The 24,553-nt window shown below is 42.3% G+C and overlaps 1 protein-coding gene across 4 annotated transcripts; it reads left to right on the top strand.

Moving 5' to 3' along the window:
- Window positions 1-208: 208 nt before the first annotated feature.
- On the top strand, window positions 209-22,957 carry caprin2 (caprin family member 2). Of its 4 annotated transcripts, none has more exons than XM_085768699.1 (21): window positions 209-404; window positions 1,110-1,365; window positions 2,124-2,186; window positions 2,288-2,374; window positions 5,915-6,153; window positions 8,487-8,569; window positions 11,206-11,319; window positions 13,500-13,540; window positions 13,625-13,852; window positions 15,742-15,780; window positions 15,909-16,037; window positions 16,191-16,296; window positions 16,966-17,015; window positions 17,129-17,236; window positions 17,330-17,431; window positions 17,515-17,655; window positions 19,434-19,578; window positions 19,672-19,848; window positions 20,016-20,077; window positions 20,515-20,569; window positions 22,273-22,957. In XM_085768699.1, exons 2-21 carry the CDS (start codon window positions 1,123-1,125, stop codon window positions 22,839-22,841), a joined length of 2,781 nt encoding a protein of 926 aa, XP_085624825.1. In that variant the 5' UTR covers window positions 209-404; window positions 1,110-1,122; the 3' UTR covers window positions 22,842-22,957. The 4 variants fall into 4 exon arrangements, with proteins under 4 accessions (XP_085624825.1, XP_085624827.1, XP_085624826.1 ...); XM_085768701.1 differs by having other exon boundaries at window positions 19,672-19,788; XM_085768700.1 differs by having other exon boundaries at window positions 16,191-16,275.
- Window positions 22,958-24,553: the final 1,596 nt, after the last annotated feature.

Genomic DNA, 24,553 nt, shown 5'->3' on the forward strand with positions numbered 1-24,553 from the left:
AATCAAGATAGATAGATAGATAGATAGATAGATAGATAGATAGATAGATAGATAGATAGATAGATAGATAGATAGATAATGGGGGTAATTCCCCTCAGACACACTCTGAATATAAAATCAATATTCAGTTATCCATCAATTTATCATCAACCATTGTGGTGTGTGTGTGTGTGTGTGTGTGTGCGCGCGCGCGAGTGAGACAGGTGCTAGAACCGGATGTGGTGGCTTGTTGTCGCCCCCGGTGGAGCTTGTGTGTGGGTATATAAAGGTATGAGCTGACACCGGCGTGGCCTCTGCGAGCTAAACATCACGGTCCGAAGGGGGCTCGGTTGGTTTCGGGGCTTTACGGATGTCCAGCGGCCGGCCTGTGAGGATTTAACGCGCACGAGCCAAAAAGACACGAGGTGGGTCAGCTGTTTTCTTCATCTTCGTATCGTTATTTTGTTTTTTCTACTAATAATTTGCTGAGGCATGTGGCGATTCAACTCCAAATCAGTAAAATATGGAGCAAAAGTTTGGAGTCAGCCAACATAAACGTGCGTCTTGTCTTGTCACAGGATATTTGAAGCAAAGTTTGGGTGGGTTTTTTTTTTTTTAATCGCCTGCATGACATCAGGGCTTGATTTCAGCATGATTCCTGCCGTGTCAATTCTTCCACTTCTTATTTAACTTGACATTCTGCTGATATTCTAGTCCACACCCAACCCTCGGGATAAACAGGAGTCGTGGAGAGAGGGGGGATGCATGCAACCAGGGGATATTTGATCCAGGGCAAAAAAAAGAAAGAAAGAAAATGTGCGAGGAAATCAGCTGTTTTTCTCGCAGGGTTTTTTGGTGGAGCCGATACCGTCTGCTTCTCCTGCTTTCATGATTCATCCAGAGAGAGCATGCTGGTCAGTATAGCCGGCATAAATGCAGTGTCACGGGGTTGGCGGCTGCCCAAACTGGGCTGAGTCCCACCTCCATCTCTCTATTCAAAACGCTCAGCTTGGCACCAGCAGCATCTTTTTTCTCTGTTGCAGCTGCATGGCACAGAAACAGCATGGGCTCGCCGCTTGCATTTTCTTTGACAGCTGAAATGTGAGTGTGTGTCTCTCTTTTCTTTTCAGTGTGGAGCTCAACATGGTGCAGCTATCTCCTTCCCCTATCCTGGATGTCACCCTCCCACTGGAGCACTCGGAGGATGGTGGCAAGAGGCAGGAGGACCAGGTGACGGCTGGTAGCCCCAAGGTGGGCTCGCCTGGCGGGCTCAACACCTTCCAGCTCAGCCTGGATGTCTCCACCGCCTACCAAGGCTATGACACCTACATAGAAGACGGCCTCATCTGTCTCAAGCACAAAGTCCGCAACTTGGAGAAGAAGAAGGTAGGATGGGTGGAAAACCTCCATGTCTCTATGTATGTATGTGTGTATGTATGAATGAATTTATATTTATTTAAGTGTCATGCACCAATTAAGGCGCCCAGCCTATAAGGGCTTACAAGACAAATTTCATATTTAGACAACAAACAAAATCATCAGAGCACAGACAAAACAACAAAAACCACATGGAATTCACATAAGTAATTCACTTTTTCTTTTTGACCAGGCACTTTCTATGAAAGTAGCTATAGTAAAGACTTCTTTTCTGAAGAACCATTCCAACTTTACCTCATCAACCCAAAACAACTCAGGTTTCACATTTTGCATTTTCTGAAACAAAAACTGCCTGGCTTTGTCATATAACGGACAATGAAACACAATATGCAGTTCATCCTCGATTACATTTAGATTACATAATGTGCATAGTCTTTCCTCCTCAGGTACTGAGTTAAACCGACCTACTTCTATTGCCAGAGGGACAATCCCAGCCCCAACTGGGCACATAAAGGTCTCTTGGATCTATCCAATGGCAAAGTTACATAAGGTTCTGAACATTATACATTTTTCAACTGGCAATAAGTTCTGAGCTTTGGTTTAAACCAGATATCATTAGCCCATTTTTCTTTATACTCAAGAAATAACTTATGCTTCACAAAATTAACATTACAACGCAAACCATAACCAAAATATGCTGTTGATCAGCCTCGCTAAAAATAGCTTTCATGTCTCTATTACATGTGATGTTTGTTGTGTGTCCACAGCTGAAACTGGAAGACTACAAGAAGAGGCTGAACCAGGGCCAGGCGCTCAACAAGGATCAGATGGTAAGATGTGATGGTGATGTATAGATATGATCTCATAAATGTATTTTATCATGTCACGGGTCTGTGCTTAAGGTTTCTGCCCATACCTCTTTTTTTTCCAGACAGCTGTGGAAAAGTACGACGAGGTGACGCATAACCTGGATTTTGCACGGGAACTCCACAAAACCCTGGACGGCCTGACCGAGAGTGTAAGAGTCTTTGGTGATGGGACGGTTTTTGGTTTTTGTTTGTCTGGGCTGTGGTGACATGTCGTGTATAGTTTGAGGATGTCATGTAGCCAGCTTCTTGTCTGTAACAACATCTATTGCACGTCTGTCCGTCCTGGGTGAGGGATCCCTCCTCTGTTGCTCACCCTGAGGTTTCTCCGATTTTTCCCTGTTAAAAGGGTTTTCCATGGAGTTTTTCCTCAGGATGTTGTTATGATGCCATGTAAAGCCCCTTGAGACGAACTGTTTGTAAAAATGGGCTATACAAATAAAATTGCCTTGCCTTTATCTCACAGCTGGCAAATAGAGAAAATGAAAGTGCATATGTCTCCATTTTGTGGTTGTCACGTGCTTAGTTGGACATGCATGTATAAAATCTTTTGAAAGGTAGTATAGTTTTTTTTGTGTGTGTTTTGACTCTAGGTTTGCAGATAGGGCTTAATTAAAAAAGTCAATTGGCAGCCATTTTGATGAGATGATCAGTTTAAAGCAGACAAATAACTTGTTATTTGGCTACGAGTTATTTGTCAGGCTTTGCTGTTGTTGCTTCGATGTGATGCTACTGTAAATTGCTTAAATGGATATTTCAACATTTTGGCAAATCCGCCTATTGCCATAATCCCTATAGTTTTAGCAGTCGGTTACCTTTAAATGTCGGCGCATGCTGTTTTGAGATCGGCGGGGCAGAGCCTTGAGCTCTGCACGGCGTGCAGTATTTCCACCTTTCCCTCATCAAACTCATCAAATACACAACCCAACAACTCCAACGCTCTTGTGGACAAGTTGTGACATGCAGCTCACATCTCTGTCCCGCCATTCTAAAAGTAGCTTGCACTGACAATTAAAGGGGAATTGCTGTTTTTTACAATCTGGACCTTATTTGTGGCGCTCAGAGATGACATCATCCAGGTCAGAGGTTAGTAGGTCAACCTCCAGACCCCGGATGTTGATAACAGGTCACCCCAGACTCGGAGGGGAATAGCACTAGCCTATCATAACTAAATATTGGTGAAATGAACGAGTTTCGCTGCAGATAATGTGTTATTTAGAGGCTGCATTCCGCTGTCCTATAGACTCGCATTATATGGATATACACGGCTCTTGGCTGGATCTAATTTCGTTGAACGACTCGTAATGACACTAAAGTTATCTGGGTGAGTAAATGATCGTATTTTATGCTAGAAATAAGGTCCAGATTGTAAAAAACGGCAATTCCCCCTAAAGGTAACAAACCTACTCCTAGGACTATAGGGATTATGGCAATGGGCGAATTTGCCAAAATGTTAAAATATCCCTTTTAAGCTCTGAAGTGCACTATGAAAAGATCTTGAGTTGTAGTGCTTGTAAGAACCATTTCCTTGTATATTAGAAACATTTTTTTTCTTGGCTGAATGGGGCCCAGCTCTTTAAACAGATCTTTGGGTATCTTCAACTTAATGCCCTGACAAATCGGTGCTGATTTAATGTGATGCATGCTGGTTAGAAATTCTGTCCAACTTCTGCTGGTGCTGCAGAACGTCGCCCCGTCACATGACTTTTAAAACCTTGTAAGATTAAGGCGGCTGCACCGGGCTGAGCTACACGTCTGTGATGACATAACTTCATTTTTATTAACTTCAGATTCCTTCTCTGCTTGTCTCTCCCAAGGAGGAATGCAGTTTATTTAATATCCTGCTTATGGTTTGCTTATGTTTCATTTTTTACATATGGCCACTGATACTAGTTTCATTTCCAGCAGGGAAGTTGTATAACAGCCAAGTTCAGGAGTTCCTTATTGTAAAGGAAATTCTGTCTCTTATAAGTCATATTTTACCTTTTTTTTTTTTTCTTTTTGTCCCTCTGAGCAGTCATTTTACAATTACAATTTTACTTATGGCTAAAGTCAGAGGACAATCTGTGTTGTTATGGTGGTTTTGTCGGATGTAAAATCAAGATTTTAGCAGCAGCTTTGAATTGCATGAAACATAACCTGTTAAAAACTACAAATGAACCAGCACTGCTTTACTGTTGTCCTGCTCTCTGACTAGAGAAACCAAAACGTGTGTAAATGAGAACAGCTTTACTGGGGATTCAGCTGTATTAAAATACTGTACATGTGAGCACAGAGGGCAGGAGGGAAGCAGACGGATAAAGGGCTGAAACCAGCTGACACCAGGCAGAATGCAAATGGCCTGTGATGTGGTCCAGCCAAGCAGGTTTTGACCTAGTCTCGATTCTCTAATGAGAAACAAGGTCATCATTAGAGTAATCGATGGTAAACATTAGTAGCACCTCCACGTGGGCTGAGGTAAAACATGGATGGATGTAGTCTGAATTCTGTCACGCATGTCTGGATGGTATGTTTTTGATATATGCAGTTACTTGTCTTCCTGCTGAAGGAAAATAAAACAATTGAGTGGTGGGGTAGAGGTTGGAGGTGTCACTCCATAGAAAAGGACCGTACAATCCTGTGTTCAGGATGTACAGGTTCCTGTTGGAAGGGAGACTGTGTCGAGCTCATCAAAGTTGCATGCTTGAATACAAAATCATTTCATTGTGGAAGCCTCATTAGCCTCTGCTGCTTCTGTTGGATTGTTCAATTTAAAATGCTGCTGTTGGCCAGCAGGAATTGAAATGTCTAAACTAAACCTCCACTATATCTTAGTGTATATACATGAATATGAACCAGAACACCATTAGAAACTGCCCACTTGAAAATCGTTGTAATTGGAACTAACTCTGCTTTGTCTCTTTTTTTTTTATTATTATATAAATTTGAATCATGCAATGCACAATTAAGCTTCTTGATATTAAGACAAGTCACCCATAACTACACTGCAAAAACTCAAAATCTTTCCAAGAATATTTGTTTTATTTCTTGTCAACATGTCTCATTTCTAGTCAAAACTCATCCTTTTCCACTTAAAATAAGACTCATCACCTAAAAATCTAAAAACTTGTTTTTAGATAATTTTCACTTGTTTCAAACACATTCTCACTTGAAATAAGTAGAAAAATCTGCCAGTGCTTGTAATAAGGAAGAAAAACTTGCTCCACTATCGGATTTTTCTACTTATTTCAATTGAAAATATGCTTGAAATAAGTAAAAAAGTGTCTAAAAACAAGCTGCTTTTATGTGACGTGTCTTATTTTAAGTATAATGAGATTTGTTTTGACTAGAAATAAGACAAATATTATTGGTAAGATATTTGAGTTTTTGCAGTGTAACTGTCTCCAGTCTTTATGGTAAGCTGATCAACTCCATGACTGTATTAGTCCATAGCTGATGCACTTACACAAGCATACTTCAAACTACTTAAGGGCCAATTTCCCATAATGAACTATTCCTTTTCTCTTTTTATGTTCATTCAGTACAGAAAATTATGCAAAATATTGATAACTGTAAAAAATGACACTGCAGAAATTTGAAAACTTGCCAGCATCCAACAGCTGATGCTAAGCTTCCAGAATACTGCAATTAGAAGTTGAAGCCTGAAACTAATGATGTCTTCCTGATTTACTCATCGCTCTGTTTCCCTGCAGCTGCTGAGAGCCCAGAAGAAGGCGGTGAAAAAGGAGCAGGTGGCGAAGGTGGAGGTGGAGAGGAGGCGCCTGAGCACGGTGCTCCAGGTTCAGCATCTCCTTCACAGCCTGCAGCAGGAGCACGTCAGGACGGACCTGCTGGCCGGCCACAACCAGGCGCCACACGTCCCGGCCCAGCAGCTGCACAGCCTGAGTCAGCTGGCCGCCCTGCTCGGAGTCAAGAGGGACAACCGCCTGAGGTGAGTGTCATCGGTGTCATGAAGGGTCACGGTGTTGTTTAGGAAGCAAATGCAGAGACTGCTTGCCGAAAAGCTGCCACCGATGGGAACGCGCATCAGCAGTTTTGCATGAATTTACCTCTAAAACAACTCTGTCTCGTAACGTTCTGTTATTATCTCATAGCGTGGTGAATGTGCAGGTCACAACTTGTCCACCAGAGCGTTTTGGAGTCGTTGGATTGTGTATTTGATGACTTTGAGGGAAACCAAAAAAATCCCATTAGCCTTCGTAGTGGACCTCTGAGCAGCTCGCGGCTCTGCTCCACCGTTCTAAAAATAGCTTGCACCGACAATTAAAGGTAACGAACCTACTCCTAATTTAGGGATTACGGCAATGGGGCCAATTTGCCAAAATGTTGAACTATCCCTTTAAGTCTCTGCTGTGCCCTTCACACCTGGAAACAGATGTGTAGACCCTCATAAACTTGAAACACTCTGAAGGCAGAACACTCGATGCATCTGGATCCATCAGCCTCCCATCTCTTGTTTTTATGGTGAGGTCCAAGTTATTATGGAAGTCAATGATCAATCTCCCTGTTGGCTGTTTCAGTGTTGTCGGTCATTAGTCTTATGATAATGGAGTCATTAGTCTTATGATAATGGTGTGATTTGACAACAGTGTTGAAGTGAATGGGGAAGCAGTCATGTGTGACGAGGGACAGGGCAGATTATCTGAGCTGGGATAGTGCATCTTCAACAATCAGTGTTTGTACTCACTGTATGAGAGTCCTTTGCCAGGTTGAGGTCCTAGTGAGCAGTGTCGATGTTGTGTGCTTCTGCAACAAGGCAGTGGGTCCTACTTTTAACTTCCTATCTACACTAAAGGTTGAAAAGTGTTACCGGTACATCCGCTGCTGGTGGACACCTGTATTTTATCAATATATTACAAGATTTCTAATTTAATTTATAATGTGACAAGCTTGTACTCTGGTGTTAGGGTCATCAGTTTGTTCTTCCATACAGTGCTGTATCAACTGGTTATGATACTATCTAATATTGATGGGGCAGTATCTTCATCCACCAGTGGGTCAGTGAGCAGTTCAGGCTTAAATGTCATATTTTGTTTTTATTATAGATTATATTGGGTGGTTTCTGATAGATTAGCTTCCAGACCAACAATGAAAACTGGTAACTGAAAATAATGTTAATAACCTGCAGCAACGTCCTGATGTTTCTGCCTGGTCACAGGACATGTCCCTCACATCTCCAGTGAATTCATGGGGTTATTGATGAGTACGGTGACTCAGCACTTGCGTCACCAGGTGCAGATATTTCTGGACAGCCCCTGACTTTTCTGGACCACAGTTACTGGGATTTCAGTACATGTCCAACCTTGTCTTCTCCAGCTCTCAGTACCCATACACACTCCACCCTTTCATATATTAGATAATGGCGGTTGATGCTATGAACAATCAAACTTGCAAAAGCGAAGGCTGAAAGGCCTCCATCTCGGCACAATAGTAAATAACAAAGCAACATTTGTTCTGCGCCAATGTCTCCGTTACTGTTCCATCTCAGCTTGGAATCCAGATACAGCCAATGTGAGCAGTCAGAAGAACAGTGGGTGCAGCTAGTGACAGCTAGTGATTTCTTATTTCAATCACCAACAATTTGCATTGCCATGTCTTACTGTATATTTATATTGTTTGGCATCTTTTGACTTTAGGTCCTGCATCCTGAGTGATTAAGATGAGGCTAACTAAATGGTTGCTAAGTGGTTTAAGTAAGCATAGTCCAGTGTGCAACAAAGGAAAATCAAACATCACAGTAGCAATAATAATAATAATAATAATAATAATAATAATAATAATAATAATAATAACAACAACAATAACAATAATAATAATCAAATAAAAAAGGCTTACATTTATATAGTGCTTTTATCAATACTCGATACCCAAGCGCATTACAGAAACCATTATTCATTCATACACATTCACACCAGTGGTGGTGCTACATCTGTAGCCACAGCTCAGCTGCCCTGGGGCAGACTGACATGGATGTGACACATCCAAGCTAACATGCTAAATAGCATGATAGATGTGTATGGAAACATTAAAGTTTTGTTACATTGTCTACACAGGATGTGTGTTCAGTATGACAAAGGTTTCTGTGTAGATGTGCTGTAATGGTGACTTTGCATGTCTCTATTTATGGGGATTTTTTTGGTAGTTTAACAAAGTGTTTGGTAGGTCAAGTTCAAAAATATCTATACTGTTGATCTCCAAAGCTGAGTTGCACGTTAAAGCACATTGTCGGCTCCTTGGTGCCGTCTTCTCGTCACTGTGTTGTAGTTTAGCGGAGCAGATGGAGGAGGCGGCGCTGGTCTACCTGGACCTGCTTGAGGGAAAAGACAAACCAGTGGCTGGATCCACATGTGAGTGTGTTCATGAATTCTTGTTCATATTTGTCTGAATACATGCTTTTATTTTGATGCTTTTATTTTGTGCGCAGTCTAAGTGACGAACGTGCATGTTCATATAAAGGCATGAGCCATCAAAACTTGCTCAATATTTAAAGTATAAAGAACGAGCTTATTGTTGGACCTACACTTTTCAGCTTGTGTGGCTTTCATCAGGAACATTTCCCGTATCTGTGCACCTTCTTTGGGGGGAAGTTGGTGACACTGTGGCAGAAATCCTTACACTAGACTTTAAAGTATGACAGCATTAGTGATGATGCTGATGTGGCACAGTCACACTCAGATTTACCTTTTCTTTTTTTATTGCAGCCGAGCAGTGAATTACATACTGGGAAAATGTTAAGCAAAATACGTCTTTGCGACCCTGCCAAGGTCTTTAATAAAGTCGTATTACTGTAGGCTACTGTGTGAGGTCTTTCCAGGAGTTTAAGCCTTAAATTGACAGTTGCTAAGAGACATAAGGCATTTTAATAATCGCATATAAAACTTAAGTTAGAATTATCCCTCTGAAAACTCTTGGAAGTAAATATAATTGCTACATTTCTTGAAGTAAATATAATTGATATCTAAATGCTGAATTAACCCATAAGAACCCAGACCCATTTATCCTTGAAGGAAAATTAAGTGGGGTGAAACACAGACCAAGTGGAATGCATGGAACACATTTTTGAAGTTTTTTTTGAAATAGCGCCACCTATTGTCAGAGATCTGGAATGTTGCATATATGTCACATCGGGCGTTTTTGGTATCTTAAATTTTCACTTGAAAATAAATGGGCTTAACATTTTCTTTTGCTCTGTAACACAAATTTGACCTTTTATTTGCATTTCCATAACATATATCAAAATTACAAATTAGCTGGTTACTATTAACACCTTTTTAAGACAAGTTTCACAACAAAAAAGGGCAAACACTATAGAAATGCGAATATTGCCTCATATTGAAGGCTTTAACCAGTTACTGAAGCCTTAAAAGCTGTGCAACCACAATTTTCTTTCCAACTACAAATACCTTGGCATCTGGATGGACAGTTGTCTTAATTTTAAGCACCATATCACCACCCTCATTGCTAAACTAAGAACAATACTTGGCTTTCTATACAGAAATAAGCACCATTTTCCTACTCACCACAGGAAAAAAATTGGAGACACTATTTTTTCTCTGTTTTAGACTATGGAGATGACATCTATGGAAGAGCTGCTAGTTCCACTTTGATTCCACTGGATGCTGTTTACCACTCAGCCTTACATTTCATTTCCAATGATTCATATAATACTCATCACGGCACTCTTTATCAAAATGTCGGCTGGTCATTTCTGACAGTAAGGGGACAACAGCATTGGTTTTTATCCATTTTTAAAGCCCTGTCACAGTTATTGTCTCTTTATTTATCATCTCTATTAACTATGAAATCACAAAACATTGGTACCCACTCACAGAACTGATAGTTGGGTCATATTCCATTCGTCAGAACTGAGCTGGGTAAAACGTCCTTCTCTCACAGTGCACCACATGGGACCCTCTCTCCCATCAGTACAGCAGTCCAGAACCCTTGTCTCAAACCTGGTTCATGACTGTTTGACTGTGTTAACTTTTCTTATTTGTTTCCTAATATTTTCTTATGTAAACTCTCATTCTTCTTTGCTGTATTTGTTGTTCTGTATACAACATCTATTGCACGTCTGATGGTCGTCAGTACATCCTGAACACTGTATCCTATTTTGTTACAGAAAATACAGCAAAAAAGCATAATTACATTAATATGGGACCAGCATGGGATACTAAAATCTTGTTCATTTACTGAGAAGAGTGTCTCTGCTAAATCTGTGGTTCAATTTCCGGACTGATATATCATTTTATTAAATATTGATTGAATTTGACATTATTTTTATGTTAACATTTTTAAATTATGTTTTAAATTGAACAACATAGAGTATATTAATTCAAAATACCTGAATCACCTAATTTAATTGAGCAGTTCTTTCCCATTTTTCTGATTGTGACATAGGCGTCACATGGTATTTTTCCTGACTTTTTTAAGGCTAAGACCCGATGTGACGTATATGTCACAGCAATATTTTCTTAAGTTGTTTTATATGAGTTTCTTCAAAAAATGAGGTCAGAACAGATTAAATACAACAAGGGACATGTTATAAAAGGATTTGCATTGTGAAATGGGTGGTGGCTTATTTTATTGACAGAAAGCAAGCTTTTTAAAAGTAGCGGCCTCTGTGAAATGTGCCAACTCTGCTGGCCACCATCTTGGAAATGTTGTCATAGATAGAGAGATTCACAGAGAGTCATGTGACTGCACCAGGATGTTGAGTAGATGTCACTTAGGGACTTCATGATTTAAAAGTTCAACATAAATATGTGTAAGGGGCTTTCCAGGACACTTGAAGGCGGTGTGACACCCGTGTCACCGTGGGTCCTTATGGGTTAAATGCCGTAATGGTGCGGTGAGTTCATGCTTATTTGTATTGCATGGATTGCATGTAAGTGGATTCATGGAAGTTGAGCTATTTCAGGTGTTTGTGGCTAAAACTGAACTTTTTGATCAGTTGGATGTAATTTTGTCCTTTTTTGTTCAGTTAAGGCGTTAAAAGAGGAGCTCACCAGGCTGTTGAACTGCAAGTACTTCAGTTGTCTTCCACCTCCACCCAACAAGACTCCAGAGGTGCTGCTGACCTCCACTAGCCACAGCAGTAAGACAATAATGCTTACACTTAAAGGGATAGTTCACCCAAAATTCAAATTTCACTCATTATCTACTCGAGCAGCAGTATTTGTCCATATAATGGTTGTGAATGGATACCACTTTTCTTCGTCCAAAAAGACACACCAAAAAACATCCAAATACCTCCATACTGCTCGTCTGTAATGTCCCTCTTGTATTGAAGCCCGACATGAGAAACTGTTCCGCCGGTCAGTGCAAATCACGAGAGGTTTGCACTGACACAGGAAGAGCAGTGAACCGGAGTAGGCCTGGGACGATAATAAATTTTGATGGACGATATATTGTCCCACAAATTATTGACGATAAACGATAATTGACACTTTTTTTAGAACAAATTAACCACTAATATAATAATAATATTTCATAATAATGCAAGTAGACCCTTTTAAATGCGATAAACTTTTATTTCTCATGAGTATTTTTTTTTAACCATTTTAATTGGAATGACAAGAACCTATATAGCTACTATCCTAAAAAAAAAAAATAAACAAAAAATAATAAACAGTGCAGTGCAGCTCTTCTGTCCAATAAAGTTATACACCTGAATCTCCACTTTTCATTCAAACAAACTAATGTGACTTCCACAGATGTAAGATTTAATCAATGAGACTAGCATTTATCTCCTAAAAAAGTATTAAACCAGCCGGTGGTAAACCTCTAAAAACCTGCTGATAAGTTTTCTTAGTCGTTTTCTCCCCCAATAACGGAGGTTAACCGGCCCGTGAGCTGCTGCAGACGGCTGCAGACTGTGGGAAACCCCGCTCCTTCTGCTCGCTGCTACCACATTAGCTCCAAAAACGTTGGAGGAAATCTCCTAACAGGCGATATGTGGATAAACTGACCACAGACTGGGGCTCTAAACTGTGACTTTCTCGCATGAAAAAATATTAAAACTTTAAAAAGTGACGTGTTAAAGCAGAAGTAAGTGATATATTTGTGTTAATATAAGTCTTAAATAGTTATATCTTCCGACAGCAATCACTTACATGGAGTGTTTGGACTGAAACACGGGTCTGTCAGTCACTCTGCTCTGCTCTGGGCCGAGGAGAAAACATTTATCGTATCCTACAGTTTTTATCCAATGAGGAGAGAGAACGGCATGCAGGGCTGTGTGTGCAGCCAAGGAACGCCGTGAATGTGGCGACGTAGGGACGAGGACTGTTATGGTGCGTTCAAGGAAACTCGTATTTTTCCGACGTGAAGTCGTACCAGTTCGATCTGGTACGAGTTCACCGGTCGGAAGTTAGAGAGTGGCCGTTATAGTGACTTTCACAGGTTAAACAGGTCGGAAAAACACGAGTGGGTTGCCTGAAACGTTACAAAGTTGTGACTTGAAGCTGTAATTTACGATTTCAAAAGCCTGCCTGGAACGCAGCATTAGCGAAAATGACCGGACCACTTACTTCTGCTTTAATAGCGCTGCAGCGGGAATTACAGTAAAATAGCTTTAGCTGCTTAGCTTTACAGCTAGCGCTGCCGGTTGCTGCCAAATGCATTCTGGGAAACAAAGATCCTGGATGACTGAAAAGAGGGTTCACTCCTTTCATTCTGCTATGAAACAAACGGCCCAGGTGCTGAGACCGATGCACAGAGTGAAGCCTCTTGTCATCCAGCCCGGTTGGAGGCCAGAGACCAGGAAAACACGTGCGCATGCACATGGCGATATATCGAGACCGGAAAAATGATCGAGTTCATTTTCCTTTATCGTGTGATTAATTGATTTATTGATTATCGTCCCAGGCCTAGAACCGAGACACTGGTAGCTTCCGCTACAAACAAGCTTAAAATATAGACTTATTTAATTTTTTTTCGGAACAATTTCTCATGTTGGGGCTTCAGTACAAGAGGAACATTACAGATGAGCAGTATGGAGGTATTTGGATGTTTTTTGGTGTGTCTTTTTGGACGAAGAAAAGTGGTATCCATTGACAACCATTATATGGACAAATACTGCTGCGCGGACCCCCCCGTAACTCAGAGAAGGCACGGAGGACTCTGAAAATTCTCACAGCTCTTAGTTGACATGAGGGTGAGTAGATAATGAGTGAAATTTGAATTTTGGGTGAACTATCCCTTTAACATTGTGTTCACTTTAATTTACTTCTGAAAATGGTGAATTAAGACTCAATACTTTCTTTCTTGCCACAGCCATATCGAAGTCCAAACCAAATGAACCTTCTAAGAAGGAGGTAAGACCGGCGTACTGTTTAAGTTGTGTGTGAGTGTTGGAGCATGCTTCAAGATCCACTGATGCTCTGTTGGTGATATGGCAGTTTTTCAACAGACTGTACCTGACTGACATGGAGACTCCTCCCACCCAGAACTGGAAGGAGGACTTCCAGGGCATGAGGGAGCGGGAGCCGCCCGACTGCTGGGACATGGAGTTCCCGGATGGACCCGCCTCGCCCCAGGCCGCAGTCCTCAAACCGTGGAGAGGAGCCGCCACGTTCATCCCCAAAGTCCCAGCTGCCGCCAAGAAACAGTCTGCAGGCTGCAAACAGGTGAGTGTCATCAAGGCTTTGCACTGCCTAGCTGTGAATGCACCTTTAATGAATAACACAGTGGTTTTTAGAGTGTGTGTGTATAGATGAATGGGCTTGTTTTTACTATATCCTTTGGTGACTCCTAGTGGTTGCATTAAAAGAGTAATAAAAGCACTTGCATTGAGTACAACACGTCCTCCTTTTTTAGAATAAAAATTAATACCACTTTCATTAGTTTACAACAGCTTCACGAGATGAATTACAAAGGAGATGCAATAAAATGCAAGTCATAAACTAGAACGGACTTCTCAGGCCGATCGTTCTAAATCAAATTTAACACATCATAATCAAATGTGTATTATGAAATAAGTTTAATCGACACAAATGTGACAAAGCATTAGTCACAAAAACTTACTACATTATGAGAAATCTCCAAAAAACTTTGCTACATATCAGGGGCTGTATTTATCAAGCGTCTTCGAGTGCCGTTTTAGTCTCAAGTGCTGAGAATTTGTGGAATTTAGTCCTGCTCTCAAACTTTCTTAAACTTTCTCAAGTCTAAGAATCACTCCTACTCCTACAGAAATTTAAGAAACCTCAAGAGGTGTCCTTAATGGTTCGGCGTAGCCAGTAGAGGATGGCGCTGAGGCGAGAGAGATGCGTGCGTGAACCTGGAAGGACTTTCTAGCTTTGTGGTAGCGGGAACTGAGGCACTCAGAGTAGACAATAGAGACAAGAGACAAAGACAAAGATAACTGATACCCATGCAGCACTCCATGCATGTTTTTTATTGACTTTCTAGGTTTGTTTGATGATGAACAGTTGATCAAACGATATCGTTTGGACAGAGAGGGTATCCTTGTCACAGATTTAATAAGGGACGTCATCTCACCAACAATGTAATATGAATTGGGAATAAATCAAAAATAAATGTTTCCTAATTATTCCAATGTATTTTATGTTGTTTTTGTAGATTATTGTCAAAATATTGTTAAAGCAGAAGTAAGCGGAATGTTTGTGTTAATAAGTCTTAAATAGTTATATCTTCCGACGGCAATCACTTACATAGAGTGTTTGGTCCGAAACACGGGTCTGTCAGTCACTCTGCTCTGCTGTAAGCTGAGGAGAAAACTTTTCTTGTATCCTACAAATTTTATCCAATGAGGAGAGAGAACGGCATAAAGGGGCGGTCCTCTCTGTGTGTGCAGCCAAGGGATGCGCGTGAATGTGGTGACGTAGGGACGAGGACCAATAAATCCATGACGAGGGCTGTTAACTCCATCGGCTGACAAGAAGTTATGGTGCGTTCAAGGCAACCCGTAACTCGTGTTTTTCCGACCTGTGAAGTCGTACCAGTTCGATCTGGTACGAGTTCACGGGTCGGGAAAACACGAGTGGCCGCTATACTGACTTTCACAGGCAACAGGTCGAAAAAACACGAGTTATGGTTTGCCTGGAACGCTACTAAGTCGTGACTTGAAGCTGTAACTTACGGTTTCAAAAGCCTGCCTGGAACGCAGCATTAGCCAAAACGACCGGATCGCTTACTTCTGCTTTAAATATACACTCCCACTGGCCATTTAACTGTTCTCAGGGATATTTCTAAGACAGGACACAATAAGACAGGAGATGGAGTTTAACAGAATATTGAATGGTCTTGTGCCCTATTTGTTAATTTTCTTCAATGCTGCTGTGTTCTCTGACGGATGGCGATGGATGGACCCTGCATGTCTGTAGCCATCAAATACGACCCACTGTGTTTCGCTCACTTATTCTAAAGCCCAGTTTTGGTGTGCCCCATGTTGGTCTGTCTGAAGTAGCCTTTCAAAGTCTTGCTTGGTAATGATGTATGTGTCCTCTGGTCCAGTGGTCTCAGTAGAATACTGACCATATGATTGTTTTCCCAGAGAAAGGAGAGAAAAGCCAAAGGAGAGGAAAATGCCCAGGTGAGTGCACAACTGCTGGTTTTGAGATGTTGTGTTGTGTCTGTTGTGAACAATCTGCACAGTCTCCCTCCTGTGTCTGTTGTGAACAATCTGCACAGTCTCCCTCCTGTGACTCCTCCTCCTAACAGGCACTACACATGGACATCCCCGTGGAGGTTACCAACTCCCTGTCCACCTTACCCAAAGACCCCGTCCTGAGGAAGCAGCACCTGGAGGACCTGATGCCAAAATTCCACATCGCCTTCAGTTTCATGCAGGTGGAATTTGGCTGTTTGCAAACCAAAGTGCATTATGTAGTATCACACTTTCCTCTCCACCTTCACTCCCATGGTTAAAGCATGGCATCAGGTATTTAATCTGCTGTGCCAGAAGTGACAAACAGAGTTTTCAAATGATCCTGTCCTGTGCAGGACTCTCTTCTTGATGGTGAGAGGTCCCCCACCAACGGCCACCCTGGACTGACGAGGCGGTCCTCTGGATGTCCCTCTCCTCTGGGTAACTTGGAAGCTGAGGGGGGTAAAAAAAAAAAAAGCAAAACGATCCCAATTTAACGTCCACTGACTGGCTTATACTGTAGCTTTAACTTGTGTTACACTGTTTTCATCAGTGAATGCAGGTTGTTTGTGGGAATTAACACTTAGATCAATCTCTGTGACAATGGGGGAAATGGTAACTGGGGGGTTGGGATTGCTTTGATGTTAAAGCTTATGAGGTGATTTTCAAAATATCCAAAATGGGTAGATGTGAGGTGCAGGTTAACCAGAGTTTTTATTTAAAATGATTTAAATGACAGAATGTGTGTGTGTGTGTGTCTTTGGTAATTGATTGTACAGATATTACCCTCTAAACAGCAACCGTCAAACAGCATCATGAGATGTCCTCCTGGAAAAATCTTAAATGCCAAATTCTAAATTATTTTGGCTGATACAATACCTCAACTCCTTGTCTTGATGGATGGTTCTCTGAAACTGTGTGGCTGCAAAGCTGGAAGAATTCTTCCAATCTCACAACCCCTCACTGGATATTTAACACTTAATTTAGCCACAAGACCACTCATGTCTGGCAGCCAAATGCTGTTGAAAGTTTGACTTTTAAGCCAGTATAATTTAGGATTTTTCAAATGTTGTACTGTTTAATTTACAGTGATTACAGTTTGGTGATTCAGTTTCAGTTGTCTCTCTTCAGCTCAGACTGACCTGAGAAGCCCAGTTGATGTCCTTCCCAAAGTGATGCATGTAAGCATTTTTATTTTTTTATTTTTAAATCTCTAAAGTCAGTTGTCATGTAAATGAAAATCTCTCTGACTTATCATCACTGCCTTCTTCTCCCTCCCCCTCCCCCTTCTCAGTCCACCCCACTGCCTGCCAGACTGATGGAGCGTAAAGCCAGTCTGAGCGCTGGGGATCAGTGCCTGGAGACCTGTGACCTGGAGCTTTCCTCTAAGGACCTACCTCATGTAAGACGCAGCACACTGACTACTAGAGATGACATATATTTTTCTAAAATCCCACAGCTTTAAGTGGCTGTTTAAGTTGTCTGCTCTCTGCAGGAGCCACTTCAGTTGGCTGAGAGAAAGGCATTTCCCTCGCCGCCACTCTACCGCAGGGAGTCGACCATCTCTGTCGGCCTGGAGGAGAAGAGCCGTCCTCGTGTAAATGGACATTCGTTAGCAAAAACGAGGCTTCTGCCAATTCATAGATTTGATTTTTATATAATTATCTTCCTGTCTTCCAGACGCCGGTAACTGAGTCAGGGAAACAGTCGCCATGTAATGGGATGGGATCTTGCACCTCTACCCCCCCTCAGGGACAGTCTTTCGCTCCAACCCCTACCAGGAGAACTCTCACCTCTGCACAGTTCCAGAACATCCAGTCAGTAAGTCTTAACTACATGTCAGTCTTTTAGTGAAGGTTATGGCGATTTGGGCATAAAACCCAACTACAACACTGTCATGAATTAGTTTCCTATCTTAGACTTGGGCTACATGCTATCATTGGTTTGCCTATGCTACATGGCCTTATGGCCTCTATACACTGTGTGATTTTACCCCCCCTTCACACACACACGTGTGTCTGTCATCTGCACCAGAGGACCAATTGTCATTTATCGCTGTCCGTTATTTAAAAATGAAATCACGACCTGTATTGGTACCGGACATCACAGCGGTATCGTCACATAATGAGGGCTATCTAAATGAGGATGAAGTCACCTCCCCCGGCGTAAACGTCAATGTTCTCCGGTAGGCTACCGCTTCTCATCACAGTGCGCACTTTGAGTTTCTTTTCTTTTTTTTTGGACAACTTTTCTGATGAATCTGTCCATGTTCCTCCTCCTTCTGCGACAGTAAAAGGGAACATTTACACTTTTCCAGACAAGACGACATACTATACATTTTTTTTAATTGAATGACTATTTACTCCGAAATCATTGCTCATCCCTATCATCATCTGTGCCAGTGCCACCATAGTAAAACTGATAGACGTCCATCAGCTGATTAGTAGACGTAGGTCGTAGCAGTTTTCTGACACCGTCAGAATTGAATCGCAGGTTGTCTTTGGTTGCAAGACGCTGAACACGGCCGTCCTAGTCTGGGGCCGTTGACTCGCTGTTTTGGTAGGAAACAGAACCAGGGCGAGAGACACAGGCCTTTCCGTCAAAATAAAAGCACCAAGCTAATAAAATGCAGTGAAACTCTTTAATTTAAGGAATATAATTTACAAAAAAGTCCCAGAGCCATTAAGTTAACATTTTGCTTTTATTGTATTGCAAGTTAATGTCTATTTTATAAGTTTTATGTTGGTGAACACTTTTATTTTGGTGATTTCGGTATCCGCTACAGACGGGAACCAGAATGCAGACGAAATTCGGAGTAAACAGACACCAGACTCTTCGCTTGTCTGAAGAGCCTGGTGATGCGAGGCTACGGCTGTCCCAGAACCTGCCTCACAGTGAGACGTAAGACGGCAGATTTAGAGCCACGACGAAAGATTTCGCCACGATTCTCCTACGATGGTCGTCTTTCGTCTGCGACGGCCCAAAATCGCACAGTGTGTACTGGGCATTAGGTGAAAGTAGTTGGAGCCAGTGTTGGAGCTTGCGAAAACTTAGCTTAGTGACCACACTTTGGTCATATGACCCTTGTCTTGCACCTCATAGGCTGTTGCTGAGGAGACCTTAAAGGGGTGGTTCAACATTTTGGCAAATTCGCCTATTTCCATAATCCCTATGGCAATGGGCCATGTAGGTGAACGTCAGCTTCTCCACAAGAGTGTTTTGGCATTGTTGGAATGTGTAGTTGATGAGTTTTGAGGGACAGGGGACCTGTACCATTCACCTCTATTGTGTTCGCTGAGTAGCTCACGTCTCTGCCCCACGGATCTCAAAACAACATGCACCAATAATTAAAGGTAATGAACCTACCTCTATGACTATAGGGATTATGGCAGTAGGTGAATTTGCCAAAAATGTTGAACTATCCCTTTAAAGCAATGCTGGTCTATTGGTTGGACTGTGAACTTGCCATTTTCTCAGTGACATTTTGTGGAATTACAGACATCTGTGCTCATTTTTGACTCGAATTACATTCTCTATCAAGATGCATTATGGGACAATGATCTCGATCCAGGTCCAAGACCATTTTCCATTCTCTGCAGGTCTTCAAGGTGAATACGTCCTTACCCCAGAACGGGGACCTCAACTACAAACCAGAATCCCCAGTTTTCTCTGAGCCCAGGTACAGTACTGCCAGTACCCAAACACCACCTGAGTTTGCTCCTTCAGAAGACGAATCTCAACCTGGTATGTTGAACAAATGTTTGTGTTCCTAAACTCTCGACCCTCTGGAGGTGAGTGGTCACCAGAGACCCACTTTGTGCTGCATCGTCTCACCAGGGTACCAGTCAGATTACACGGTGGGAAATGGTGGGCAGATCTTCCTTTCCCCCGGCCAGTCAGGTGGAAACGTGAGTCGCTCTGGCCAGCCGTACTACACCAGAGGATCTGTCAGAGGTATGGCACGTGGCGGCAAGGGACTGGCACAACCTTTTCGCTCTTCCGGTTGGCATCGAGGTATCTATCCTCAGCTTTCCTATTTCTTTTCGGTTTTCAGCACTCCTTATTTCCCTCCCTTTTTTTTTTTGTTTTGTTTTTTTGCTTGGTACCTTGGGGTCAGGTGTTGCAGGGTAGTCGCAGGTTGAAGCAGGTCTGAGGCTTAAACACTGATCTCTGCTCCCCAGGAGGACCCTACATCCCCCAGACTCATACCAGGGACGCTGGTGCTCTCCTCTACACGACCAGAGTAAGAAAATCCCTTTCTAGTGGTGTTATTAGCGGCAGGACATAGGAAATACTGTGTCTAGAATATGAAGCTATCATTTTGGATACATTGAGAACATTGCTCACTGTGTAGAAAGACTGGCAATGGAATGTAAATATTTAACTCTACGGGATGATTTGAGACTTGCATTGGGACATCCAACATATCTATAGTTCCCTTAAAGATGATCCAGAGGGGGGAGCCATGATCATCTTTTGTAGACATAACAACCCACAGATGCCAAACATGGAAACACCAAAACCATCCAATTATTTGATGGTATCATTTACTGTTTAGCTGTTTGCTACTTATTGCACCAGTATCTGGAGTTTTAACCTATTAGACTTTAAGCCAAAAAACTGAATACTTACTTTCATCCTTGTGCTGTTTTTCTGCTTTGACCGCACATGTTTTCTTAGGACTCTGGATACCAACATGGCTACAGACGTGGAGGTGGGAGGCATAACTCCAGTGGTAAGAACACAAGCTCTAACTCTTAAGAATCCAAACTGTAATCAATCCCTTTTGAGAAGAACTTCAGCCAGCAGCAATGATCTGACTTGAATTCTTCCCTAAGGATGGTCACTGATGGGATGGGTGTCATTAAAAAATATTGATACGACTACGACTGCTGTCAACTTGCAATTGTTATAGCTCCACCACATCCCGCTCTTCCTGGCTATGGTAGAGATTCAGGTCAAGCTTGGAGAGTACTTCTTGAACTTGTGTTGGATCAAGATCTGTGGCCGTATTCCTAAAGATTCTTAGTGCAAAGAGTTGCTCCTAGTGGCCAAATTCTAAGAAAATTCTCAGAATCATGATGTTTTCTTAGAATTTCCACTAAAAGTGAAGAGTAGATCCTAGTAAAGATAAAAGCTATTCCTAAAGAATCCTAGCTCTTAAGAGAGCTCCTAAGGTGAGATCTGTTAAGAGCAGGGAAGAGGACTTTTAAGCGGCTTAGGAGTTCCCTAAGCAGAGGACAAAATGGCGGATGGCCAAATTTACCTCTCAAAACATTTTTTGAGCCAGAAGCAAACACTGTTCCTCTGTCCAGTTGGGTTTCCTTGTTCTTTTCTTCTCCATTGCTGTTCACTGGTTTGTGGTGGATTTGAAAGCCAACCAACACTTCTTATAGGCCGCCAAGGCCGGTCAGCAATCACAGACACTGATGAAAGCTGAGCCCAAATTGAGTTGAAATGTGGAAAGTTGAAAGTGCAAAAATTACCAGCATGGCAATTAATATAAGCAAATAAATATAACTATCACTGTGAATACTGTACAAGTGGGCCTAAGTTTTCACACATTTTGTAGGATAATTTTTATTGTAGTAAGTAAGTATTGCTTACTTTTCATTTCATTTAACAGATATTTTCTTTTATGTGAAATATTATTTACAATTACACAGTCTTCATAAGATTAGATTCTATGTTTAAGTTTATCGATTAGAGGGTCCATCCTTTTAGCCTGATGCATCAGCCGCTTATTTCATTACATTTCAAAAAGCGTCTGAACACCAGCCATAGGGATTCGTTTGCTTCCGGGAGGCGGTTGCTTACATTTGCTTCAACTAATCGCTGCTGCTTGGTGGTCACGTGTGCTATACACCGGTTAAGCTCATAGGTTAATCTTGAGCGTTTGAGTTCAACGTCATCGCCTTCACTTACCCGTCTGTTCGCTGATTGGTCCGTCCGCTCTGGCGGACGGAGCAAACCGAAACGCATTGCTAGTGTCCTGACTACATTGTTGAGGCAAATGAAATTTGCCGGAACCAGTAGGCGGCGCTAGCCTGGCTACCATCCTTTGCCCATTATCACAAAAAGTAAATTTTTTATCTAGCTTTTAGGATCAACCAATCACAGCTTTTGAAATGATGACTCATACCTAGCAACGGGGGTCAACCACACCTCCTCACTAAGATAGAGACCTCCGAGCAAGGAATGGACAGAAACTCCTAAGAATGTTCTGAAATCACTCCTAAGCAAAGACTCCTTGCTAGGAATCTTTAGGTTAAGTTAGGAGCTCTCTGAGAGGATTCTTAGAATCTTTAGGAATACGGGCCATACAATTCCCCCTAGGATTGATGTGAATATTTTGGGTAGATGTGAACACAGCAAAGGGGTAAACAAACCAACTCCTGTATCATTACACCCAACATTTTTTTGGCCTGGACTCTTCAGCAGGCTGGAGTGACTCTTCCCAGGTGAGCAGCCCGGACCGGGAGGGAACCTTCACAATAGTGGACTCTGGAGATTCGCTGTCCGTGTCCACCTTGGAGGTCCCGCTCACCCCCCACGGCCACCACCACACCACCCTGCTTCCCATGCAGCTCTACCCGCTCACCCAGCCTCTGCGAGTGGCCTTCACCGCCTCCCGCACGGCCAACTTCGCCCCGGGCAACCTGGACCAGCCCATCGTGTTCGATCAGCTGCACAGCAACCTGGGGGAGATGTACGACACCCACATCGGCCGCTTCACCTGCCCGGCCAGCGGCACCTACGTCTTCATCTTCCACATCCTGAAGCTCGCCATCAACGTGCCGCTCTACATCAACCTCATGCGCAACGAGGACGTGATGGTGTCAGCGTACGCCAACGACGGAGCCCCGGATCACGAGACGGCCAGCAACCACGCCATTCTGCCTCTCTTCCAGGGAGATCAGGTGTGGCTCCGGTTGCATCGGGGCGCCATCTACGGCAGCACCTGGAAGTACAGCACCTTTTCGGGTTTCCTGCTGTACCAGGACTGAGCTGAGGGCCCTCTTCTCCCAATGTGTGGACTGTTTGCTTTGCACTGACTGGTGATAAAACTGACATTTAAGTGTTGTGGTCAGGCTGCATGCAAGTGTCATTTTCACCATTAAAAGCCCATTCATAACATGAGGTGTATTGGCGGCCAAATGGTATGATCTGTATTCACAACCATCATTTGAAATGGGGATTGTGATTACTCGACAAACGTACCAAAATGTACCGGAATCCCCATCAATGTGTAGTTCGCGATGGCGGTGCTCAATGTGACTGTGATACTAGTACAACCGGGGCCTCGATCACATTATCTTGCTGTAATCATCCTGTAGCACATCAGCTGTTTGGCCCACAGGTCACTGATTTCAGTGAGAATTCTGATGCAATGTTTTGAATTTGTGCCTTTTGTTTTTTCTGAATGGCTTTGGATGTCTGACCAGATGTTAAATGGCTAATGAACTGAATGAATGGCTGACTTTTGCTGGATGAATTTATAATTGACTATCAGCACTTTGCTTGATGCTGGGTTTCCTATGCATTCAGTCTCGCCTCGCTGTATGTGGATGTGAATCTGAGGAAGGAAGGATTGTGTTCTGGGTGGTGGGTAAGGTGTCAAACACTTTAAGGCCAAATTGTTGCACTAACAGACTACTGTGGAGACACGGAAGTGGTCCCTTGATGTGCCTAACGTAAAATAAAAATAATAAGCAGTTAAGTTGGGGTGCTACATCTTTATTTGTCCTGTCCTTACAGATGTAACTTGACATTAATTGAATGTACTTACTCCATTTGTCTATCCAGTCTTGATGCAACACCATGTGGGGTCCAACTTTGCAGCCTTAACGGCACATGGTGGAAAAACTAACCCATAATAATGAGCTTTTATTACAATTTTCCATAAAACAAACAGGACAGACTGTCTCACAGCTACTACCATGGCTGTAGATCTAATGTCAAGTGCTAACATTGCCAAACTCATGAACAGTGTTTATTAATTGGTGTCAAACATGTTCCCAAGATTATTACCATGAAACTACACAGCCAACAGAAATGACTGAATTCCTGTGATGTGCTATTTTTCCCCCCCCTATTTGTTTTTCTTTTTAAAAAATATGTTCTGCAGATACATCTTAGTTCAGCATGTTAACGTTAAAAACACTGATCTAATAACATGTGGGATCACTAGTAACAGTTCAGTACCACAGGGGTGGATGATTAAATTACATTAAAATTTACAAATCACAGTAGTGCTACATATATTATATCAATTGGATCATCACCGCCAATGATGGACAACGATGGGCAGGATCACTGTCTCTGCTGTCAACCTGCACTACAAGGCGTATCAAACACTACAGGTTAAACAACAGATAATTTTACTTGCTGACTACTACTACTACTACTACTACTACTACTAATACTAATAAAATTGTATCCAATAAAAAGTAATAATGGATGATCCTCCTACCAGTTCTGTCTCAGTCAGCTCTTTATTAGAATAGTCCATCAAGAACTAAACAATCCAGTAGGTTAACAAACAACTATGCCTATTCTTAAAACTTCCTTCTCTCCTTAACTGCGGCATGTCTGCCAGCCACTCTCTCTGTCAGTGACCATGTCTCAACACCAAGCAGAATGAAGTCTTAGTCAATTGCCTGGACTCGGGGAGAGACATCTCCTCACTGGACATTTGAAAAATTGACCTGCTGTGTTG

The sequence above is a fragment of the Trachurus japonicus genome, chromosome 23 (assembly GCF_045865225.1).
Source record: "Trachurus japonicus isolate A0001 chromosome 23, Traja_1.0".
NCBI lineage: Eukaryota > Metazoa > Chordata > Actinopteri > Carangiformes > Carangidae > Trachurus > Trachurus japonicus.